The sequence below is a fragment of the Macaca fascicularis genome, chromosome 6, assembly GCF_037993035.2.
Source record: "Macaca fascicularis isolate 582-1 chromosome 6, T2T-MFA8v1.1".
In the NCBI taxonomy this organism is placed as follows: domain Eukaryota; kingdom Metazoa; phylum Chordata; class Mammalia; order Primates; family Cercopithecidae; genus Macaca; species Macaca fascicularis.
The window spans coordinates 187,453,440-187,478,055 of NC_088380.1; the positions used below are offsets into that span (position 1 = coordinate 187,453,440).

The 24,616-nt window shown below is 40.3% G+C and overlaps 1 protein-coding gene across 7 annotated transcripts in view; it reads left to right on the plus strand.

The window, feature by feature from the left end:
* CNOT6 (CCR4-NOT transcription complex subunit 6) overlaps positions 1-24,616 on the plus strand; it is an 86,035-nt gene that overhangs the window by 51,207 nt on the left and 10,212 nt on the right. For 4 of the 7 annotated variants that reach the window (XM_045394669.3, XM_005558808.5, XM_065547154.2 and 1 more), the window contains 7 exons: positions 5,120-5,306; positions 8,592-8,677; positions 20,136-20,240; positions 20,322-20,390; positions 21,465-21,622; positions 22,746-22,900; positions 23,504-23,658. In XM_045394669.3, coding sequence (XP_045250604.1) covers positions 5,120-5,306; positions 8,592-8,677; positions 20,136-20,240; positions 20,322-20,390; positions 21,465-21,622; positions 22,746-22,900; positions 23,504-23,658 — 915 coding nt within the window. The remainder of the gene's footprint in view (positions 1-5,119; positions 5,307-8,591; positions 8,678-20,135; positions 20,241-20,321; positions 20,391-21,464; positions 21,623-22,745; positions 22,901-23,503; positions 23,659-24,616) is intronic. The other 3 variants (XM_073995037.1, XM_073995038.1, XM_005558809.5) reach the window with 2 other exon arrangements.

Consider the following 24,616-nt stretch of genomic DNA (forward strand, 5'->3'; position numbering starts at 1 on the left):
AAAAAAAAAAAGTTCTGTTGTTTCCCCAAATCTCCAGTGACTGTAGTCAGCCTCCTTCCTTCACCCAGAGCCTCTGATCTTTTTTCTATTCTTATAGTTTTTTTCTTTGTAAGAATACCATATATATGGCACAATAGAATATGTAGCCTTTTACATTTCACAGAAGTTGTATGAGTGAGTAGCTCATTACTCAGTAGCATTTTATTGTCTTCATGTATCATTATGTGTTCCTTTCCCAGTTGAAGAATTTTTTTTGAGTTGTTTACTATTTCTGGAAATCATGAATAAAGCCACTGTAAACATTTGAACAGATTTTTATGACCTGTATCTTTTTAATACTTAAAAATATATAGTGGTTTTGATCTTTCATTCCAGATCATAGTGATTTGTATCTTTTCTCTTTTTCTCTTGATCAGTGTGGCTAGAGGTTTATCAGTTTTACTCTACCTCTCAAAGAACCAGCTTTTGGGTTATTGGATTAGTTGGTTTTCCCTTACATATTTCATTGATCTCTGATCTTAGACTTATCTCCTTTCTTCTGCTTAGTTTGCATTTAAATTTTTTCCCCCTAGTTTGTTAAGATAGAAGCCAAGGTCATTGATTTGAGACTTTACTTCTTTTCTACTGCTTTAGCTACATCCCACAAAATGTGGTGTCTTTTTATGTTTTCATTTTCTTTCAGTTCAAAATACTTCTCATTACTCTTTTGATTGCTTCTGACCAGGGAGTTATTTAATTTCCAATATTTGGGTATTCTCCAGATATCTTTGTTGATTTCTAATTTAATTCCAACATATTTTTGTCAGAAAATGTACTGTTTGATATTTTAATCTTTTCATTTTTCAGCTTGTTTAATGACCCAGCATGTGATTTATCTTGGTAAATATTCTTTGTGTACTTGAAAAGAATGTGTATTCTGGCCTGGCACAGCCGCTCACACCTGTAATCCTGGCACTTTGGGAGGCCGAGGTGGGTGTACCACAAGGTCAGGAGTTCGAGACCAGCCTGGCCAATAATGGTGAAACCCAGTGTCTAGTAAAAATACAAAAATTAGCGGGGCGTAGTTGTGGGCGCCTGTAATGCCAGCTACTCGGGAGGCTGAGGCAGGAGTGTCGCTTGAACTCAGGAGGTGGAGGACGTCGTGAGCCGAGATCACGCCACTGCACAGAGTGAGCCTTTGTCTCAAAAAAAAAAAAAGGGGGGGGTATCCTACTGTTATTGGGTAGAGTATTATAGAAATATTAATGAGGTCAAGTTTATTGATAGTTTTGTTGAGGTCTTCTATATCCCTTCTGATTTTCTTTCTTGTTAATTGAGAGAAAGGTTATGAAATCTCTGGATTTGTCTGTTTCTTCCTGCAGTTCTGTCATGTTTTGCTCATACTTTGTTACTAGTTGCATAAACATTTAGGATTGTATGTCCTTTTGATGAGCTGACTGATTTATCATTATGACTCATCATTATGAAGTGACCTTCTTTCTCCCTGGGAATATTCTTTGCTCTAAAATCTACTTTGCTATTAGTATAGCTGTTTCTTGGGTTTTTTTTTTTTTTTTTTTTTTTTTTTTACTAATATTAGCATTATGTATATTTATTCATACTCAGATTCTATTTGTCTTTATATTTGAAGTGTGTTTCTTGCAGGCATTGCAGAATTTGGTCTTTTTTAAAAATGCTGATTGACTGTCCATTTTATGTGGGTTCTTTCAACCATTTTTTTTTTTTTTTTTAAGATGGAGTCTTGCTCTGTCGCCCAGGCTGGAGTGCAGTGGCGCGATCTCAGCTCACTGCAGGCTCCGCCTCCCGGGTTCACGCCATTCTCCTGCCTCAGCCTTTCAAGTAGCTGGGACTACAGGCGTCCGCCACCATGCCCGGCTAATTTTTTGTATTTTTAGTAAAGATGGGGTTTCACGGTGTTAGCCAGGATAGTCTCAATCTCCTGATCTCGTGATCCACCAGCCTCAGCCTCCCAAAGTGCTGGGATTACAGGCGTGAGCCACCGCGCCCAGTCCAACCATTTGATTTTAATATGGTTATTCCTATCATTAGATTTAAAATTCCCCATCTTGCTATTTGTTTTTTATTCATATCATTTATTCTTTGTTCTATTTTTTCTTCACTGTCTTGTTTTGAAATAATAAAGCTTCTTTGTTTTTTCTTAATGTCTTGCTTTGAAATAATAGAGCTTTTTAAAAATCATTCCATTTTACCTCCTTTGTTTGGCTTTTTTGGCTGTAACGCTTTATTAGTTAGGGCTCATGGTGTCTCCTGTCAGGTAGATGAGCTGGCAGTGAATCATTTCACCTTTTCTTTACAGGTTGGGTATGTCTTAACTAGAATATCCCTTGGGATCAAAAGTGATTTGGATTTCAGATTTTTTTAAAAAAATTTTTGAATATTTACATGTATGTGTGTAATGAGATATCTTGGGGATGGAACCCAAGTCTAAAACTTGAAATTCATTTATGGTTCATATATACTTTATACATAGCCTGAAGGTAATTTTATCCAATATTTTAAATTTTGTACATGAAACCAAGCTTATCTACATTGAACCATGAGAAAGCAAGGAAGTCTCTATTTCATGTCATTGTTCCAAAAGTTGCAGGTTTTGGAGCATTTTGGATTTTAGAGTAGGGATGCTCAGGCTTTGTCAGAAGTTAATTTGCCTTCATTTTTGGAAGCTATTTTTGGTAGTTTGCTAGGTTGACAGGATTTTTTTTTTCCTTAGAGTACATTAAAGTTTTTACTCCTGGCCGGACGCCGTGGCTCACACCTGTAATCCCAGCACTTTGGGAAGCCAAAGTGGGCAAATCACCTGAGGTCAGGTGCTCGAGACCAGCCTGGCCAACATGGTGAAATCCCGTCTTTCCTAAAAATACAAAACTTAGCTGGGCGTGGTGGTGTGGGCCTGTAATCCCAGCTACCCAGGAGGCTGAGGCAGGAGAATCGCTGGAACCTGGGAGGCAGAGGCTGCAGTAAGCTGAGATCCTGCCATTGCACTCCAGCCTGGGCGACAGAGCGAGACTCCGTCAAAAAAAAAAAAAAAATTTTGCTCATCTGTCAGTCTCTCTTACTGTTTACAGCTGGGAGTCTGCTGCATTTTATCTTTGCTCCTCCTATATGAAATGTTTTTCCCCTCCTCTGGTGGCTTTTTAGATTTTCTCTTTTAAGCCATTTGATTAAGATGTACATGTAATTTTCTTTTCTGGCTTTTTATGAAAATTTCATATGTTTCATATGTTATGGAGTTGTCTGTCTGTTTTGAGCTGGAGTCTCACTCTGTCGCCCAGACTGGAGTGCAGTGGCGCCAGTTCAGCCCACTGCAACCTCCACCTCCCAGGTTCAAGTGATTCTCCTGCGTCAGTCTCCCTAGAAGCTGGGATTACAGGCGCCCACCAGCATACCTGGCTAATTTTTCTATTTTTACCATGTTGGCCAGGCTGGTCTTGAACTCCTGACTTCAGGTGATCTACCCATCTCAGCTTCCCAAAGTGCTGGGATTACAGGCATGAGCCACTGCATCCTGCCCTCATTGAGCTTTTTGTATCTGTGAGTTTAGAGTTTTCGTCAAACATAGACGTTTTCTGCTGTTTTTTCTCTTGTGTAACAACTTGAGATACAATTCACACATTGTACAGTTCACCCATTTAAAGTGCAAATCTAGTGGGTTTTATATATTCACAGAGTTGTGCCACATTTGCCACAATCAGAACATTTTCATCATCCCAAAAAGGAACCCTGCACCCGTTAGCAGTCCTTCCTCTGACATTGAGGAACAAAGTCTAGCCTCAGTTCCGTGTGAACTTGGGAGTTGCTGCCTCCACAGTCCTTTCAGGTGTTTTTTTCCCTCTGGCTCAGGCAGTTTCTTACATGCATGTGCCGATCAATACTCTGTTGACAACAAGCCAGGGAGTTGGGGGCCCCTTCAGATCTCTGGACTTCTCTCTGTTCTCTTCTCTTCTCTCTAATGTTCTGCCTCTTGATTTCTAATTACCTTGACTTCCCTGGACTCTCTGTCTCTGGAACTCAGGGAGGATCACTATCCTCTACCTGGGATTTCCCTCCTTGGGCTGCTTCCTGTAAGTGCTGTCCAAGGAGTAAGCTGAGACAGTTATAGGGTCTACCTTGTTTGCTTCCCACCCTTCAGGAATGACTCTCCTGCACTGGTTGGTGTCTCATCTTAGAAATTTGCTGATTCGTGTATATTATCTGATATAATAGTTGTCACAGGTGGCATGGTAAATTTAATTCTTGTTACTCTATCTTGGTAAGAAGTCTCAAGGTTGCATTTTCTTCAACCGATAGAAAATTAATCAGTTCTGAAAGATTGGTATGTTTTCGTTACATTTGTTTCATTCTCTCTCAGATTAGATCCTGAACCAGTAAGGAGATTATGGGGAACATTCTTAGATTGTAGAAACCATTGACAATTTATCAAGAAGTACCAAAGTACAGATTTATTGTTGCATTGAAAGATTTTATCATTCTATTCTTAGTCACTGAATCTTATGCCTACTACTATTTGATTAGAAAGGTCTGACTTAATATTTGACGTGTTTCTGGGCAAGTGTTTTTACTTGCTAACACATAATGCAAATGCTGCTTAGCTCTGTGGTTCTTCATGCAGTTATCACTTGGGTACTCTGGTCTTAAAACTCAACTAAGAATACCTTGTGTTCCTTTTTGTTTTTAGGCAACATTCTTGTTTTCTGGAGATAATGAACAGCCTCTGAGATAGTAGAATTTGTGTTATTTTGCATAAGTCCAAACCAGTCATGATGTTCAGATATTGGATTTATCATTACTATAAATTAATCATATTTCCCTCTCATATCTGAGATAATTTTAAAGGATAAATTCTTTTTGTGCTCCAAAGATGCAATCTAAGTAGTGTTGGCACATTAACTTTTTATTTTAACCCGCTAAGTGAGGAGCTTACAACTTAATCATAGCAATGAATTGTTGTAGAATAGGTAAGATTTCCTGTTAACCCCTTCTCACAAGTTTTTTGGATAAAATTTAAGTTACTCATAACAACATCTAAATCTTACTGAATCTACAGAACAAATTGTAGAGAAAACTATATAATCCGTTCCTGTATTTTTTTCTCTTACAGGAAAAGTAAGAAGCTTAAGTGCATCTTTGTGGTCACTGACTCACCTGACAGCTTTGCATTTGAGTGACAATTCCCTGTCCCGAATTCCTTCAGACATTGCCAAGCTTCACAATCTGGTGTATTTGGACCTGTCATCTAATAAAATTCGTAGCTTACCCGCAGAACTCGGAAACATGGTATCACTCAGGTATGCAGATACAACTTAATACATACTAACTATATGACCCCTAAAACAAAATATAGGCCCGACATGGTGGCTCACACCTGTAATCCCAGCATTTTGGGAGGCTGTGGTGGGAGGATCATGAGGTCAGGCGATTGAGACCATTCTGGCCAACATGGTGAAACCCCATCTCTACTAAAAATGCAAAAAATTAGCCAGGCGTGGTGGTGGGCGCCTGTAGTCCCAGCTACTCAGGAGGCTGAGGCAGGAGAATGGCGTGAACCCGGGAGGCGGAGCTTGCAGTGAGCTGAGATCCGGCCACTGCACTCCAGCCTGGGTGACAGCGCAAGACTCCATCTCAAAAAAAAAAAAAAAAAAAAAAAAAAAAAAACAACGTTGTGTTAGGAACCAAAACTATTCATTTAATGGTATTTGAATAAAAGGAAACATAACTATATCCTTTATAACTTTATAGTTTTGTTTTTGGGAAAACTGAATGTCAGCTAATAATAAATTACGTAGATGATTGGCTGAATTTTTTTAATTACTGTATTTTGTGTAATATACTTTATTTTTGAATGAAAAAGTTTGGACAGAGAGGGGCTGGACTGCAAGGCACTTACGGTATCCTACATACTTCCCCATGACAAACGGCACCATACCATCCTTAATACAGGGTCCAGGAAACCATTGCCAATTGGTAAAACCTTTTTTGCCATCCCAGGGCTTGTATGTTTGATAGTAGTAAAGCCTGGACTTGAAAGAGCTAGAATTAATTATTAAATTTGGGGGCATATAGCATGAAATATGTAGCATTTGGAGTCACATGTGTAAGTTCAGGTTGGAATCTTAACTTTTCCATTTATGAGTTATGTGATCTTGGACAACCTTCTTGACCCAGGATAAGGGATATTTGAGATAATGGGTAAAAAAACATTAGTATGTTGCCTGGCATAGACTGTATTGCAAGAAATGGTAATTGCAGGCTGCATGCGGTGGTTCACATCTGTAATCCCAGTACTTTGTGGGGCTGAGGCAGGCTGATTGCTTAAGCCCAGGTGTTTCAGACCAGTCTTGTCAACATAGTGAGAATCTGGTCTCTAAAAAAAAAAAATCCCCAGATAATTAGCTGGGCGTGCACCTGTAGTCCCTGCTACCCGGGAGGCTGAGGCGCAGGGATGACTTGAGCCCAGGAGGTCAAGGTTGCAGTGAGCAGAGATCATGCCACTGCACTCCTTCCTGGGTGACAGAGCAAGACAGACCCTGTCTCCACCCTCCTGCCCTCTAGAAAAAAAGAAAGAGAAGAAATGCTCATTGCTGTTTTTATTTTGATAGAGATGAGGGTCTCACTGTGTTGCCCAGGCAGGTCTTAAACTCCTAACCTCAAAAGATCCTCCCATCTTGGCCTCCCAGAAAACTGGGATTTCAGGCATGAGCCACTGTGGCTGGCCCATTATTATTATTACTATTTTACTTCTGTTTTATAAGGTAGATAAGATCTAACCAAGTTAAATATAAGGCTAAATTCCAGGTATTACGTTAACCCCAATGGAATAGTTTGTACTATTTCATATTAACTGACTTCTTGACATGGTTCCACTGGCTTTTCTGCTGCCTTCTGCCATTAGCCATGTAGTAAAAAGGAATAGGACTTTTTGAAAGGTCTTTGCCTCTGTTGCTCCTACTCCAGCCTTTTGACTTTTTTTTAGGCTTAATTATTGAGTTTATTCTATGACTGTTTTTAGTCCTCTGAAACAAATTTACTTGAAGGACCTCCTTTTTTTTTTATTGGAGACAGAGGAAGGGCCTCCTTTTTTTTTTGGAGATGGAGTTTCACTCTTGTCGCCCAGGCTGGAGTGCAATAGTGTGACCTCAGCTCACTGCAACCTCTGACTCTGGGTTCAAGCATTTCTCCTGCCTCGGCCTTTTGAGTAGCTAGGATTACAGGTGTGTGCCACCATGCCCGGCTAATTTTTGTATTTTTAGTGGAGACAGGGTTTCACCATGTTGACCAGGCTGGTCTCGAACTCATGACCTCAAGTGATCTGCCTGCCTCAGCCTCCCAAAGTGCTGGGATTACAGGCGTGGGCCACTGCGGCCAGCCGAGGGACCTCCTTTTTTCTGTGTGTTGTGTTTGAAAATAAACAGGAGCCAGATATCAGAACTAGCTCTTCTTGTTCAGTTTACAGCCACACAGACCTTCTGGCTTGCTCAGTAACCGAGATTCATTTAAATGTCAAAAACCAAAGATTATAGAAATATATATCCTGCACAACTTAAAAATTGACAAATAGGGCTGGGCGCGGTGGCTCACGCCTGTAATCCCAGCACTTTGGGAGGCTGAGGCGGGTGGATCACGAGGTCAGGAGATGGAGACCATCCTGGCTAACACGGTGAAATCCCGTCTCTACTAAAAATACAAAAAATTATTCGGACATGGTGATGGGCACCTGTAGTCCCAGCTACTTGGGAGGCTGAGGCAAGAGAATGGCATGAACCCAGGAGGCGGAGCTTGCAGTGAGGGGAGATCGCGCCACTACACTCCAGCCTGGGCGACAGAGCGAGAGACTGTCTCAAAAAAAAAAAAAAAGACAAACTGCCACTGTATCAGTATTGGGTCTCTGGTGGTTCTTTCCCTGAATGTTCCCCCCTCTCTGCCGCAACCCTTGAAGATTCCTTTGATATTTATATTATGGTTATCTCTGCAAAACAAATTATTAAGAATAATAATGAATAGTTAATACAGCTACCGTTATTTTTTAAATGCAACTTTAGTTAATAGCAATCATAAGCTTAATTGTGCAGCTGTTATAAGCTCTTTTGAGTCATAAATGATTATTTTAGTTCTCTTTTAAGAATTCACATTGTAGGCTAGTTTATCATTTCCACTGTCTTAAACGTGTAGTAGACCCCACGTGTGCTAGACCAGTGATACTCGGTGTGGTCTGTGACCTGGGGCCAGTTTGCAAACTGTCTTGCCGGTCTGCAGTGAGATTAATATAGCAATTGAGTAATTTTATATGTCTGTTAAATCTAATACTATTTAAAAATTGGGGCTTGTATTTTGTCCTTTTCCCCCATTATTTCATTTTTCTAGTAATTTGTTTCTTGTATTCTCTGGCAGTTTTTTTTTTTTTTTTTTTTTTTTTTTAAACCACATGTAGTTTAAGAAATGCTGTACTGGACATTGAAATATAATGTAACATTTTTTCATTGTTAGGTGCTTATATTCCTAGAAACTATGTTGTTGATTTTAACTGTTAAAGGCTAACATATTTTTCTGACTTCCTGGAATTTTTACATCAACAGGGAGCTCCATTTAAATAACAACCTGTTACGAGTTCTACCTTTTGAGCTGGGAAAACTGTTTCAGTTGCAGACTTTAGGCCTGAAAGGTATGACTTCCATATTTGTACTTCTTATGGTTTGTATATATGTCTTTGAATCTAAAGAAGGCAAGAATCTTTCTGCTAGGGGATTCTTTAAAGACTCATTTTCCCCCAGACTTCATCAGTTTCTTAGCTATATCGCAATGGTTTTATTCTTCTCTGCTCAGCTGTAGACTATCTACTAGTCTTTGTTTTCTTTTTTTTGCTCCGGGCCCAGCCCTTCTTTTCAGACTCTGTTTTAATGAACCCTGTGTTCTGGGGATACTTCCCTGAGGCTGTACTTTCTTTATTTCATCATGTTATAAACAGCTGTTTTTCTTAGATTCAAATCTCAAAAAAATAGAGCCTCTCATATAGTACAGAAAACAGTAAGTAGAAAATTTTGACCGTTTGAACCTGCTGATGATCAAGATTTAAGCATATTTTTCTTGATTTATGAGGACTTGATTATAGAGCCATAACTGATCCAGCAAGAACTATTAGAAAATAAATATTTTTTAAGCCACCAATATTAAAAGTTATATTTTGACAATACATCAATGCCTGTAAATTTTTTATCATGTTAAGCGGCTCTTCACCAGCCTTAGGTAGGTGTGTCTAGCCTACTGTACAATTGCTTCTTCAAAAAAGTCACTGGATGAAGGCTTCAAGATTTGCAGCCGTAAGCCGGCCTCAGTCGCTCACACCTGTAATCACAACACTTTGGGAGGCTCAGGTGGGCGGGTATCTTGAGGCCGGGAGTTTAAGACCAGCATGAGCCACATGGCAAAACCCCATCTCTACCAACACTACAACAGTCAGCTGGGCATGGTGGTTCCCACCTATAGTACCACCTACTTGGGAGGCTGAGGCATGAGAATTGCTTGAACCTGGGAAGCAGAGGTTGAAGTGAGCTGACAGTGGCACTGCACTCCAGCCTGCGTGACAGAGTGAGACTCTGTCTTTAAAAAAAAAGGATTGCACTCTTAGTTTATTAAAAATAGTTATATAAAAGGTTTTAGTCCTATAAATATTTTATATATCATAAAATAACAGTTTTTAAAAAAATAAAAAATACAAATATATGTTTTAAAATATATGGAAAGTCATACTCAACAAACATCAGCATTGTAAATGGTTTGGGCCGGGCGCGGTGGCTCACGCCTGTAATCCCAGCACTTTGGGAGGCCGAGGCGGGCGGATCACAAGGTCAGGAGATCGAGACCACGGTGAAACCCCGTCTCTACTAAAAATACAAAACATTAGCCGGGCGCGGTTGTGGGCGCCTGTAGTCCCAGCTACTCGGGAGGCTGAGGCAGGAGAATGGCTTGAACCCGGGAGGCGGAGCTTGCAGTGAGCCGAGATCGCGCCACTGCACTCCAGCCTGGGCGACAGAGCGAGACTCCGTCTCAAAAAAAAAAAAAAAAAATGGTTTGGAATGTTTTTTTCTGTGTGGGCTGCACTAGCTAAGGCTCCTAAAAATAAAGGCCAGTGAAATGCAAGATGAAGATGCCCTTTTCTGTTATATTTCCCAGTCTAGCTGTTTCTAAATTTGAAGAACAGAAAAGTACTGTGTGGCAAAGTGTCCATATACTGACTGCCAGAATTAACAGTGAATACTTTATCATTTTTATGTATTATTTTTTTAATGCAAAAGAAATGGAACATTACAAAATGTTGAGACCCTCTTTGTTTTTCCAGTCTTCCTCATGGCAGAGGTATGTTTCTCCAATTCAAGGTTTTCATAATCTTACAGTATATGTTTTACAAACTGTAATTCGTACGCACTAAGGATTTTCACAAACTTTATTTGAAGTTAGGGTCACCAGTCACAAATTTGCTTTTCTTTTTTTTTTTTTTTGAGATGGAGTCTCTGTCACCCAGGCTGGAGTGCAGTGGCACAATCTCGGCTCACTGCAACTTCCTCCTCCCAGGTTCAAGCGATTCTTTGCTTCAGCCTCCTGAGTAGCTGAGATTACAGGCACCCACCACCATGCCCAGCTAAGTTTTTGTATTTTTAGCAGAGACGAGGTTTCACTATGTTGGCTAGGCTGGTCTCAAACTCCTGACCTCAAGTGATTCACCCTCCTCGGCCTCCCAAATTGCTGGGATTACAGGTGTGAGCCACTGCACCCGGCCGTAAATTTTCATACTGATTTAATGTATATGAGAGCCTCTAAGTGTAAATGCCTGCAGTGGTAGGGGCAGTTCTTTATGCCTCCTTCATTTTTGATGATCCCTTGCTTTTCCGTTTCAGATGCTTTACTTTATCACCTCTAGACGTCTGTGTTTCTTTCTTGGAAGTGTAGTTTCAAAGAGACATTTGTTTATCTCACATATCCTGTTGGACAGCATTACGCATCCGTAATAGCAGTCTTCTTTTACTGGTTTATACCTCCTTTGGACATATCCTTTTATTTTTCTGAGCTTTTGCAGTTTACGCTTTAATTCTAATGTTGTGTTGGAACATTGGGTGGAATGATCCGTTTTGGGGTAGATCTGCTGCTTTACTTCTTAAAGCAATTGTGTCATCTTTGCCTTCTGAAAACTATCATTGATTTCTCCTGGCATCCGCTTGGAAGAGAGAAAACATATCACTTAGTTCAGAGTCATGTTTGTTTGCTGTTATACGTCATACATTCTTGCAGAACCAAAGTCTTTCTGCCTCATCAATCAGTTCATACCATTTTCTTTGAAGTTGTTGCAGGATGGCTGGCAGCCTTCACCTTTTCCTCTACATTTTTAAATGCTCTTCAAAATTGTGCTACAGTGCTACAGTGAAAGGCAGGACTGTGACCTTAGGTGCCCGTTCACTTTTTTTTTTTTTTCTTAAACTGTTTATTTTGAGATACTTGTAGATTCACATGCACTTACAAGAAATAATGCAGAACAATCCTATCCCCTTTACCCAACTCCCTCCAATAGTAGCATCTTTCAAAACTATAGTTTCACATCATCGAACACAGAATAGTCAAGATACAGAATATTTTGTAAAATAGGCCAGACACAGACAAAAACAAACATGATCTCATTTATTTGTGAAGTCTTTAGAAGTCAGACTCATAGAAGTAGCGTGTAGAATGGTTGTTCCCAGAGGCCTGGGGACAGGGGACAGAGTGGAAAGGAGAGAGGTTGGTCAGAGAGTGCGCAGTTTCATTTACACAGGAGTAATAGGTCTGGTGATCTGTTGCATAGTGTAGTGACTGTAGTTAATAATAATTTGTATTTTTAAACAGCTAAAAGAATGGATATTAAATGTTTTCACCACAGAGAAATAAGTATTTGAGGTGATGGATATGTGGATTAGTCTGATTTGATCATTCCACGATGAATAACTGTGTGGAAACACCACACCGTTCCCCATAAACATATACAATTATATGTCCATTTAGAAAAGGATTGTAGAACATTTCTATCACCAGAAGATCCTTTTGTTGCGCTCTTATAGCCATACCTACTTTGTTCCTGCCCCAGCTCACTCCTTCTAAGTTTTGCTCTTTTAAGAATGCTACTGGGCCGGACGCAGTGGCTGACGTCTATAATCCCAGCACTTTGGGAGGCCGAGGCAGGCAGCTCATGAGGTCAGGAGATCGAGACCATCCTGGCCAACATGGTGAAACCCCATCACTACTAAAAATACAAAAACAAAATTAGCCGGGCGTGGTGGCAGGCTCCTGTAGTCCTAGCTACTTGGGAGGCTGAGGGGGGAGAATGGCATGAACCCGGAGGCAGAGGTTGCAGTGAGCCGAGATCGCGCCACTGCACTCCAGCCTGGGCGACAGAGCGAGACTCTGTCTCAAAAAAAAGAATGCCACTGAGTGGAATCATACTGTATGCAGTCTTTTGAGATGGGCTTTTCCACTCAGGTTAATTATTTGGATATTTGTCCTGGTTGCATGTATTGACAATTTATTCCTTTAAATAGATGAGAGTAGTATTCTATGATAGAAATGTCTCGTGGTTAGTTTAACCGTTTACCTGCTGAAGGAAATCTGGATGACTTCTTATTTGGAGCTGTTACAAATAAGAGCTGCTGTGAACATTCAGTGTGCAGGTTATTGTGTGAGTTACTCAGTTCTCTAGGGTAAATGTCCCGGAGGGCAGTGGCTGGGTCATTTGAGGGTTGTGTATTTCATTTTTTAAGAAATTGCTAAATGGTTTTCTGTAGTGTCAGCACTGTTTTACATTCTAATCAGCAGTGCACGGGTGATTGACTTTCTCTGCATCCTCACCAGCATTTGGTGTTGTCACTATTTTTGTGTTAGCCTTTCTGGTAGGTGTGTAGTCATCTCATGGTTTTGATTTACATTTCCCCAATGACTAAAGATATTCAGCATCTTTATAGGTGCTTATTTGTCATCTGTAATGTTTTTCTTCGGTGACATTTCTTCTTGTCATTGTCCGTGTTCTAATTAGATTGTTTGCTTTTTTACTGGGAGTCCTTTATATATTCGAGATACTAGTCGTTGGTGGAATATGTGGTTTGCACATATTTCTCTCAGTATGTAGCTTTTTACAAGGTCATTGCACAGCAAAAGTTTTTAATTTTAATGAAGCCCAGTTTATCAGTTTTTTCTTCTATGGATCCTGATTTTTGTTTCGAGTCTAAGAACTCTGAATAGCTCTAAGTCCCAAAGATTTTTCCCTTAGGTTTTCTTTTAAAAGCTTTGTGGTCTTATGTTTTTCATTTAAGTCTATGATCCATTTTGACTTAAGGTTGAGTTAAAAGATGTGAGGAGTAGCTCAAGGTTCTTTTTGTGTGCGTGTGTGGCCTGTGGATGTCCAGTTGCTCCAGCAGCGTTATTGAAAGATGATCTTACCTCCACTGAATTATTTTGCACCTTTGGCAAAAATCAGTTGAGCATATCTGTGTGAATCTGTTTCTGGATTTTTTAATTCTGTTTCATTGATCTAAGTGTCCATCCTTCCGCCAACATCTGCAGAACCAGTTCTGAAGCCCCAGGAAGGAACTGGCTCTTGGACTCAGCCTCACAACGGTGCAGCTGTGTGTGGCCACAGGGAACACACTCCAGGCTTCTGGGGTCTAGTGACCTGGCACTTTTATCAGGACATGGTCCACAGAGAGGAGAAAAGAAGTGTTCTTTAGTCTCAGAGGCCAAGACAGACGCATGGGAGGAGAGGGAGATGGCAAGGACCTGGATAACTGGAGACGTGATGAGTGGAGAGCCTGGGGCAGGATCCATGCCATGGGAGGAGGGCCCTATGGAGAGTGAGACCTTGGACGGTTGGGGCTGGCCGGGCTGGGCCCCCTGCTCCTCACAGTGTGACCTAAAGCCGGCCTGGTAGCCGGTGCTTTCCAGCGTGGCCCAGGAAGGCGCGCCCTCCTTCGGCAGAAGCAACTTTAAAACAAAAAAACTGCTATTGCTTTTTAGATGAAAACAATATGGAGACTTTTATTTCATTGAGTTCTGCTCTTTAGTATTTCCTTCCTTCTTGCATTTGCTCTTTTTTTTTTTTCTTCTAGCTTCTTGAGGCGATAGCTTAGATTATTGAATTGAGACTTCTGTCTTTATTTAGACTTTTGTCTTTATGCATTTTCCTCCCAACCCTGCTTTAGAAGCTATGTCCAGCAACAAATTTTGATATTTGTATTTTCATTTTCACTAGCTCAGTATATTTTATTTGTTTGTTTATTATTTTGGGACGAGGTCTGGCTGTGTTACCCAGGTTGGCTTCCGACTCTTGAGGCCCAAGCAATCCCCCCCACCTCAGCCTCTGAAGTAGGTGGGACTACAAGCACTTTACTCCCAGCTCGGTTATTGATTTTTGATATGATTTCATTGTGGTCAGAAATTGAACATTCTGTATGATTTCAGTTCTTTTTAACTTGTTGAAGTTTGTTTGATGGCCTAGGATATGGTCCATCCTGGCATATGTTTCTTGAGTACTGGAAAAGAATGTGTTTTCTGTTTTTGGATGGAATGTTCTATAAATATCTATTAGCTTCTATATATTAACTGAATGTCTTTTAGGTCGATGGTAGTGGGGTTTTTGTCATGTTCTGTCAGTTGTGGAGAGAGAGGTGTTAAAGTCTCCAACTGTAATTGTAGACTCTGTTTTCCTTTCAGTTCTGTCAGTTTTTGCATAAAAGATTTTGCACTTCTCTTGTTTGGAAGCACACTTAGAATTGCTGTGTCATCTTAAGGGATTGACCCTTTGTTATTACATAATGTGATCTTCTGTCTCTGGCAGTTTTATTTCCTCTGAAGTCCACTTTATCTGGTACTAATATAACCACTCCTGCTTTCCTTTGATCAACTTTTGCATTATATTATGTATCTCTTACCATTCCTTTCCTGCCTCTCTTATTACATTTGAAGTGAGTTTCTGTGGACAGTATATAGTTGGGTCATATTTTTAAATCCATTCTACCAGTCTTTTAATCGGTATATTTAGACCATTTACATTTAAAGTTAGTTAAGTTAGGGTGTAAGTCTGCCATTTTATTTTTTTGCTTTCTGTTTCTTCATCTTTTGTCTTTTTCTCTTTGCTTCTGCCTGCCTATGGGTTACTTAAACAGTTCTTAGATTCCATTTTGATTCTTCTGTAGTGTTTTTGAGTGTGTCTATTTGTATAGATGTTTCATGGTTCCTCTAGGTATCACACTATATGTGTAACTTACCACAGTTTAAGTGGGTGTTATTTTACCAGTTCAAGGGAAGTATCAAACCTTAACTCTCTTTACATCCTTTTATTCACTTTCATTCACTGCCATTGATAACAGTTCAGAATATTTTCTTTACATAAATTTAGAATCACATTAGTTTTATAATTTTTTTTTTTTTGAGACTGTGTCTCGCTCTGTCACCCATGCTGGAGTGCAGTGGCACGATCTCAGCTCACTGCAACGTCTGCCTCCCGGGTTCAGACTATTCTTCTGCCTCAGCCTCCCAAGTAACTGGAATTACAGGCACGTGCCACCATACCTAGCTGATTTTTCAATTTTAATAGAGACGAGGTTTCACCATGTTGGTCAGGCTGGTCTCGAACTCCTGACTTCATGATTCATCCACCTCGGCCTCCCAAAGTTCTGGGATTACAGGTGTGAGCCACCGTGTTGGGCCAGAGTTTTTTAAACTGTCAAACATGACTTAGAAAACTTAAGGAAATCTCGTATTTGCCCATGTTTTTTTGTTTACCTATATTGTTTTCTTTCCTAATGTTCCAAAGTCCTTTTTTTATCATTTCCTTTGTATTTAGAGAAATTTTTTTGGTGGTTCCCTTTGGGTAGATCTGCTGGCAACAGATTCTTAGTTTTTTTGTGATCTGAGATTGTCTTTATTTCCCCTTCATTCCTGAAGGATATTTTCACTGGATATAAGATTCTGGGTTTGACAGTTCTTTCAACACTTGAAAAATGTTTTGCAACTTCCTCTGGTCTCCATGACTTATGATGAGAAATCTGTTGTCATTCAGATTTGTTTTTCTCCTGCAGGTAAGGTGTTATTGTTCTCCGGCTGCTTTCAAGATGTTTTTTCTTTGTCTTTAGTTTTCAGAAGTTTAATTATGATGTGTCTTGCTGTGGATTCCTTTGGGTTTTTCCTGTTTAGGGGTTCACTGTGCTTCTTAAATCTGTTGGTTTATATTTATTGCCATATTGTGAGAATCTTCAGCCATTATTTCTTTGAGTACTTTTTCAGCCCTGTCCTTTGTGTCCTCAGCATCCAAGCCTCTGATGACATGAATGTTAGATCCTTTGTTATAGTCCCGCAAGTCCCAGAGACTTTGTTCTTTTTATTGTTGTTGGTCTGTGTTCTGATCAATCAGTCAGTCAGTCAACCAGGAGCTCGGGTCTTGGGCTGGAGTGCAGTGGCACTGTCTTTGGCTCACTGCAGCCTTGACCTCCCAGGCTCAAGCAGCCCTCCCACCTCAGCCTCCCAAGCAGCTGGGGCCACAGGCACGCGCCACCGTGCATGGCTAGTTTGGTTTGTTTGTTTGTAGAGACGGGGTTTTGCCGTGTTAACAAGGCTGGTCTCGAACTCCTGGCCTCACGTGATCCTCCTGCCTCAGCCTCCAAAGTGCTGAGATTACAGGCATGAGCCACCATGCCTAGCCTTCATTTATTTTATTTTCAATTCTAACATTTCCATTTGGTTTTAAATGTTTTATTTGCCTGAACCTTCTTTTTCTTTGCTCAGTCTTCCTGGTTTTTTTTTTTTATTATTTGAAGCATGTTTGTAATTTCTCATTGAAGCATTTTTGTCATGATTCCTTTGTCTTGGTTGGGTAATTCTGTTTCTGTCATCTCAGGGTTGGAAGCTGTTTATCGTTTGCATTTGGTATCTTCGTGTATTGGTGTGATTAGCTATTTTCATTTGAAACTGGACTCACTCATATTATGAGACTCTAGATCTCATTAAACTCTTTAGTTTGGTTTTCTTTCCCTAGCACTGCCATGGCGAGGGAACCAGGGCATTGTCTGCTTCCTGCCAGTGAAGGTAGAAGTTCAGGTCCCACTTAGCTTTCCTTGACACCTGGGAGTAGGGACTCCTCGTTACTGCTGGTGGAGGTGGTAGTTTTGGCTCTTCACGCAGTCTCCACAGACACCGCATTGGTGTGTCCTCTTTATTGCAGAGAGATGGTGAAAGTCTTGACTCTACTTGGCCTCCTCTGACACCACCTCAGAGGGAGGAGGGGGAGCTCCATATCACCTCCTTTCTTTCTCTTGCAGCAGAAGTCTGCCAGGCTGTCTACTTGGCTCATGCTGGTGTAGGTAGAGATGGGACCACATTTTTTTCCTTAGTGTTAAGCTTGAGTAGAGTGGTTCTTCTCTAAAACTTTTGTCTTTTTAGGCAGCCCTTCCCCTGGTCCTTGGGCTTTTGTTGGGATTTTTTTGGGTCTGTACCCACTGGTGTTTCCATGTTACTGACTTCTTAGCTGCATGTCTCGAATATCTGAGGCAAAAAGTAAACGTGGGAACTCACCCCCGTGCCATTCGTCAGGTCCTGCAGTCTCTGGCTATTCTGCCTTCTCTCCTTGTTTCAGAGTTTTATGTTTGTTTTACACATAATATACAGTGCTTTTAGGTGTACCTACCAGGATGAATAGGGAAAAGTGTTTTTACTCCATCTACCCTAACTTCTCATTTACTTTTGTTTCTTTCTCAGGACTCAGTATAATGTTTTAATTCCAGAATTTTATTGTTGTTGACTTTATTCATGTATATTGTTTTCTTTTTCCAGGTAGTGAAGAGCAGATTAATTTTCAATTTAAAAGAAGTCCCGGCCGGGTGCAGTGGTTCACGCCTTTACACCAGCACTTTGGGGGGCCGAGGCGGGCGGATCACGAGGTCAGGAGATCAGACCATCCTGGCTAACACCGTGAAACCCTGTCTCTACTAAAAATACAAAAAATTAGCCGGGCGTGGTGGCGGCGCCTGTACTCCCAGCTACTCGGGAGGCTGAGGCAGGAGAACGGCGCGAACCTGGGAAGTGGAGCTTGCAGTGAGCCGAGATCGCGCCACTGCCCTCCAGCCTGGGTAGTAGAGCGAGACTCCATCTCAAAAAAAAAAAAAAATTCCCAAAAGCAAGCAGATGTAGGTGACATCCACCACACCATTGGCCTTCAATGTGCATTTATTAGAGTCATAAGTAGGTCTTTGTATTTGGGGATGCTTTTTAGTTTATAAAGCAAGATCTTACAAGGGGGGATCACATAGGTAGAAGCAGTCACCTGTCAATATTCTTTGCACTAGAAAGTAGTATAAAGACAGCATCGGCCAGGCGCAGTGGCTCACGCCTGTAATCCCAGCACTTTGGGAGGCCAAGACGGGCAGATGAGAAGGTCAGGACGTTGACACCGTCCTGGCTAACACGGTGAAACCCCGTCTCTACTAAAAATACAAAAAAAAAAAAAAAAAAAAAATTAGCTGGACATGGTGGCGGGCGCCTGTATTCCCAGCTACTCCGGAGGCTGAGGCAGGAGAATGGCGTGAACCCAGGAGGCGGAGCTTGCAGTGAGCCGAGATCGCACCACTGCACTCCAACCTGGGCGACACAGCGAGATTCCGTCTCAAAAAAAAAAAAAAAAAAAAAAAAACCCAGCATCACTGTAGGTCTGGTTAGAATGAGTTGTTTACCTGATACTGAGAAGTTTTCGGTTGACTTCGTTTTCTCAAGATGTGTTTCACACAGGGTCCTGATAAGCTTCAGGTTGTAGCTGCCTATCTCACAGGATTGTGACTCAGTGAAAACATGAAAAGACTGATGAGTATAAAGAACCACACATGTCAGAGATTGGTGCTCTTGTAATTGTATTCCTGCAAATACCTACTTTGCACTTAGAGCAGCAGATTTTTACTTTTTATAATTCTTAGAATCCTAGAATTTTCAAACTGAAAGAGATCTTAAAGGTAAATGAACTTTGCCATTTTTCCCATCCATGCAACTCAGCTTCTTTGAAGGATACTCCACTGCCTCACAGCACAGGGCGTTTCAAATAGCTAACAGTGTTTGCCAACGTCTTCTATTCTGCCTTGGCCTTTCCTGTTAGATCTTATCTGTCAGTCTTCCTTCTGCTCTTTGAGTCCGATCTTTTATGAGAGAATAGGAAAAAACACTTCCTTTAGGTTGTGATCATTCTTATCTACCATATCCTTTAGTTTGTCTTCATTTGGTATGGTTAAGATCTTTGACCATTTTATCTGCCGCCTTCAAACTGCAGAATTTGTCTGGTTTTCTTAAAATGGCTCTGTGGCATCCAGAATAATACACAACGCTTGTGTAGAATGGATAGGAACTTTGCTCCATGAAACCCTGCACTGTACTGTTGTTATTTGTACTTTTGTTTCTCATGTACATAAGAAACCCTTCTGAGAGGATTTGAGGCTCTTGTAGGTATATGTAAATCATTGTATTTGCTCTCATTTTGGTACAAAGCAGTTATTGAATTTACAGATGGCTCATGGCCCTGGGATTTTTTTCCCGCTCCTTAGTGAGTTAATTCTTAAGCCAAGTCAGCCCCATGTTGTTGCTTTATTCAGTATGACTTTAAAAGATCTAAGTGCAAGTGTATATTTGTCATTAGGATGTTTTGTTGTTAGCTTTGTGACATTGTAGAGTTTTGATTCTCTGATGCATTACGCTGGCTTTCATCCTTCCCTTCACTGTTTCCTCTGCCCACCCACTCCCCCAGTCACCTGGCTGCCCTGTTCCTGTTTTACTCGCTCTTGTTTGTTATGACCGTCTGTGTTATTGAAAATGTTGGCAAGGCAGGTCAGATACAGAGCGCTGCTAGAGCATTTCTGATTGACATCAGCCCATTAATATGTTTTGAATGTGTATATAAAACATGGTATGAATCATTTTTACTCTTATATCAAAAACTGAAAAAACATTTTCTGTAGTTTGACATCTTACTAGTAACTATAACATTGTTATAGATGATCTGATAATTTTGGTACATAATAAAATTTTGAAACATTTTAGTGCTTAGTTTCATTTTACTTTTTTAAAATTATTTCCAGGAAATCCCCTTACCCAGGATATATTGAACCTTTATCAGGAACCAGATGGAACAAGACGGCTGCTGAACTATTTGCTTGATAATTTGTCAGGTACTGCAAAAAGAAGTAAGTGGTTATTTGTTTAAACCTTTTTATTAGGAAGATGTGTAAGAATATTGCTTAATTCTGTATTTTCTATTCAACTAGTTACAACAGAACAACCACCTCCAAGGTCTTGGATTATGTTACAAGAACCAGATAGAACAAGGCCAACTGGTTGGTAGTCTTTTATTTTTTAACTGTTGTTTTTGCTCAGTCTCTATTATAAGCCTAACAGTATTGTCGGCATGCTTAGATTACAGGTAGCATTAAGATAGAATGTTTAAGGTTGATTTGGTTTGGGAGGTAATGAAAAAGAATTCTTGCTCACATGACCTCTATGTATATTACATTGTGCTATATAGAAAGTGTACTATAAAGCAGTGCTTTTCAAATGGGCCGTTTATCCCCCAGAGGGCATTTGGCAATGTCTGGAGACAACTTTGATGGTCATAACCGGGGAGAAGTGCTGCTGGCATCTAGTGGATGGAGGCCAGGGATGCTGCTCAGCATTCTGTAGTACATGGCACAGGCCCCCGCAACAGACTTCACCTAAATGTCAGTAGTGCCACTCTTGTTGAGAAACCCTTCTGTAATGTACTGATGAAATTCACTTAAAATGAATACACCCAAATCTTTCTCTGTTAGAAGTTTCCAAATCCTAGCATGTTCCAAATGGATTTGACACTACCAAGTTATAAGAGAGCTAAACCCTTACTTAAGAGGAAAGTGGAACTAATGACTGCTCATCTCCTTTTAACCTAAATTCTATGAAAATAGTTTGGGAGCTTTCATGGCGCGTGTAACAAAATTTGGTCTATGATACCGTTTTCATTTTGCATGAAATAATAATAGTTGTGCTGTAGAAGAAAATGAGGCATGCCTATTAAGGACTACCTATCCAGTTTCCATGTCATACATGAACAATTGGTAGCATGGTAGGAGTATAAAAATGAGGAATGTTAGACTCAGAGACCGAAGGGCTCACAAGCTTAGACTTTTTACTTCCAAACCTCTGTGCCTGCCTCTGTAGCAGGTAGTACATTGTATTCTAACTTGTTCACTTATCTATCCTGCTTGTGATATCCGTCTTTTATTTGTCCCCCATGTGTGGCATATGGTAGCTTTTCAGTGACTATAGATTGAATGAATACAGTCAAACTTAACATTTAAGTGAAAACCATTACTGAAATTAATTATATATTTTTTTTCTGCCACGTGTGTGAATAAGTAAAGTTATCTTTCCTACAGCCTTGTTTTCTGTCATGTGCTATAATGTTCTTTGTGATAAATATGCGACCCGGCAGTTATACGGCTACTGTCCATCATGGGCACTAAACTGGGACTACAGGAAAAAGGCCATTATTCAAGAAATCTTGAGCTGCAATGCTGATATCGTAAGTCTTCAGGTAAGTCAGACAGAAGAGAGTCGACCTAGCATTGATAAAGCAAGGAACAAACTAGGAATACATTACACTGACACATTTGAAGTTTCAGCTTCGGTAGTTCTTCAAGTACTGCTTTTTGCTGTTATCAGTGAATGCTGGGAGTACTGCCTGCCTTTCTTTGCAGTGCTGTGTTGCAAAATAAGCAAATGAGCTAAGCTGGGTTTTATGCATTTGCCATGACCGATAAATACTCACCTTCCTCCTTCCTCCTTCCTCCAGTGTCCCTGCACTATTTTTGAATTGGGTGGCAAAGTTACTGAAGTTCTGGCATGGTCAAGCTATAACTTTGCATTGCTGACCATGTTACTAGAACAATTAAGGCACCGTGTAAAAAGGACTGACCTGGTGCACGATCATTTTGGGTTCTCAGTCCAGCTGTCATAGTCACTTGCATGATCTTGGACATGTTACTTTCTCCCCATGGGTCTGAAGTTATGATTTGTAAAGTTCTTCGACCTCTGTGATTCTTCTTCCACATCAGTTCTAAGACATAAGGAAATATACATGCATAGAAGTATGTGTCTTTCATTCATTGTTCCTAAATAACAATGAATTGTCCTTGGCACCTGGTACCTGTAAAATGACAAGTAGGTGTTCCAGTTGGTTTCAGATAAAGAGCGTTGAAAAGATGTTACCTTTTTTTTTTTTTTTTTTCTTTTTCTTTTTTGGTTGGGGAGACAGGTTCTTGCTCTGTCCCCCAGGCTGGAGTGGAGTGGCATGATCTCAGCTCACTGCAACCTCCGCCTCCTGGGTTCAAGTAATTCTCTGCCTCCCTAGTAGCTGGGATTACAGGCATGCACCACCACGCCTGGCTAATTTTTATATTTTTAGCAGAGATGGGGTTTCGCCATGTTGGCCAGGCTTGTTCTGGAACTCCTGGCCTCAAGTGATCCGCCCGCCTCAGCCTCCCAAAGTGCTGGGATTACAGACATGAGCCACCAAGCCTGGTGTGAAAAGATGTTACATTCTTTAATCTTCAGACGAGTCCTTTGAAATTATTTCAAGCTCTCAAACTGTACATGAAAGTTAATATGCAGACTAATTTTTTTCTTATGAAATGACTGTGCTGTTTACAATTTTTCAGGAGGTGGAAACGGAACAGTATTACAGTTTTTTTCTGGTAGAACTGAAAGAACGTGGCTATAATGGATTCTTCAGTCCTAAGTCTAGAGCTAGGACAATGTCAGAACAAGAAAGGAAACATGTTGATGGCTGTGCAATATTCTTCAAGACAGAAAAGTAAGTCATCTTATTTTTGAAAAAGAACATTTTCTCAGTATTTGCAGGGTGGGGGCCAAGGGTGTAGAAATGAATTGGCAAATGAGAGAATGAGGCACTATGTTATTACTCAAGAAAATAATACTGTTTGACCTAGGGGATTGTTTGTTTGTTTTTAATCATCAGAAATAACCTTGTTTTGGAGACATGCTTAAAGTACTGCTGTTTCTTCAGGTGTTTACTAGGGTTTAACTCCAATTGTTAATTGAAATACCGGGTACTTAAAATTCCCTCTAGGACGGTACAGGGATTCTTAAACCCATACTTAAGAAAAGAATTGTTTAAAAATTACAAGGTAGAATATTCCAACATAAAACCTAAACAGAAGATTACTACATTTTCTTCAGTTGTAAAAGTATTTCAAGTTGTTATTTGTATCAATAACAGACTGAGAGCAACTTTAAATGGATGTGGGAACCTTGGTGCTAACCGTGGAGGATTTTCCATAATGTGATTTAAGTGCCATCGTATCTGTGAAGGAAGTTTGGGAAGACTACATTTCCCACAAAGCTAACCTCTTGGTATTCCCAACTCTGTGTGTGTTGTGTGTTGTTTTTGTTTTAGATTTACTTTGGTTCAGAAACACACTGTTGAATTTAATCAGCTAGCCATGGCAAATTCTGAGGGGTCTGAAGCTATGCTGAACAGAGTCATGACAAAAGATAACATTGGGGTTGCAGTACTACTAGAACTTCGGAAGGAATCGATTGAAATGCCGTGTGAGTGCCCTTCACTTCCTGTAAAATTGACTAGCTCTGACTAGAAATCTTCAAAAGAGTAGAAAACAGAAATTTCATTGTGTATTCATGGTCTTGTCTAACACCTGAAGAAACTCAGTGAGAAGTTGTCTTTCCTGAAATGTATCTCTTTTTCTCTACCACAAAACAACATGAGAAAGCATTGCCCGTTAAAGTATTAGAAGCCTTGAAAAGCATTAAGAAACATTTTTTTTGTGTGCTTAAGAATTTTTCATATAAAAAAGAAATGTTGAAGTAAATATAAATTAAAATAACTGCTCAGGGGTAAGAACTCCATACACGTTTATAATTTTTTGGCAGCAAGGATGTCCTGTAAGCTGACTTCTTTTCCTGATCTGTTTAAAATAATCATTTTATTAGCTGGCTGTGGTGGTAGGCGCCTGTAATCCCAGCTACTTGGGAGGCTGAGGGAGAGAATTGCTTGAACCTGGGAGGCAGAGGTTGCAGTGAGCTGAGATTGCCCCACTGCACTCCAGCCTGGGTGACAGAGTGAGACTGCTTCTCAAAAAAATAAATAAAGAAAAATATAAAATAAAATAATTATTTTAAAGGTCTTGAGTTTGGGATAAATGGACCACTTCAAATTGAAAGTATATTTCAAGTGACCATTATGCTGGGAGCTGAAACTTGTGTCCCTTGAGGAACAGTTGGAACTGGAGATATTTAATGTGAAGTATAGAAAAAATGGAAATAGGACTTACATCTAAGAAAACGGGTTTAGATGTAATTTTGTGAGGCTTGATTTAGGATATCCAAACTAAGACCAAAAGTTTCAAGGAGACAGAATTTTAAAAATCAAGCTGTCCCAAATAGGGCTGTTTTTGCACAAGTAGTGAATGCTCTGTGCTGGAAGCATCAGCCCAGGTTTAGGCATGTATTTCTCAGATTTGTTGTAGGGCACGTTCAGTCATCCGATGGA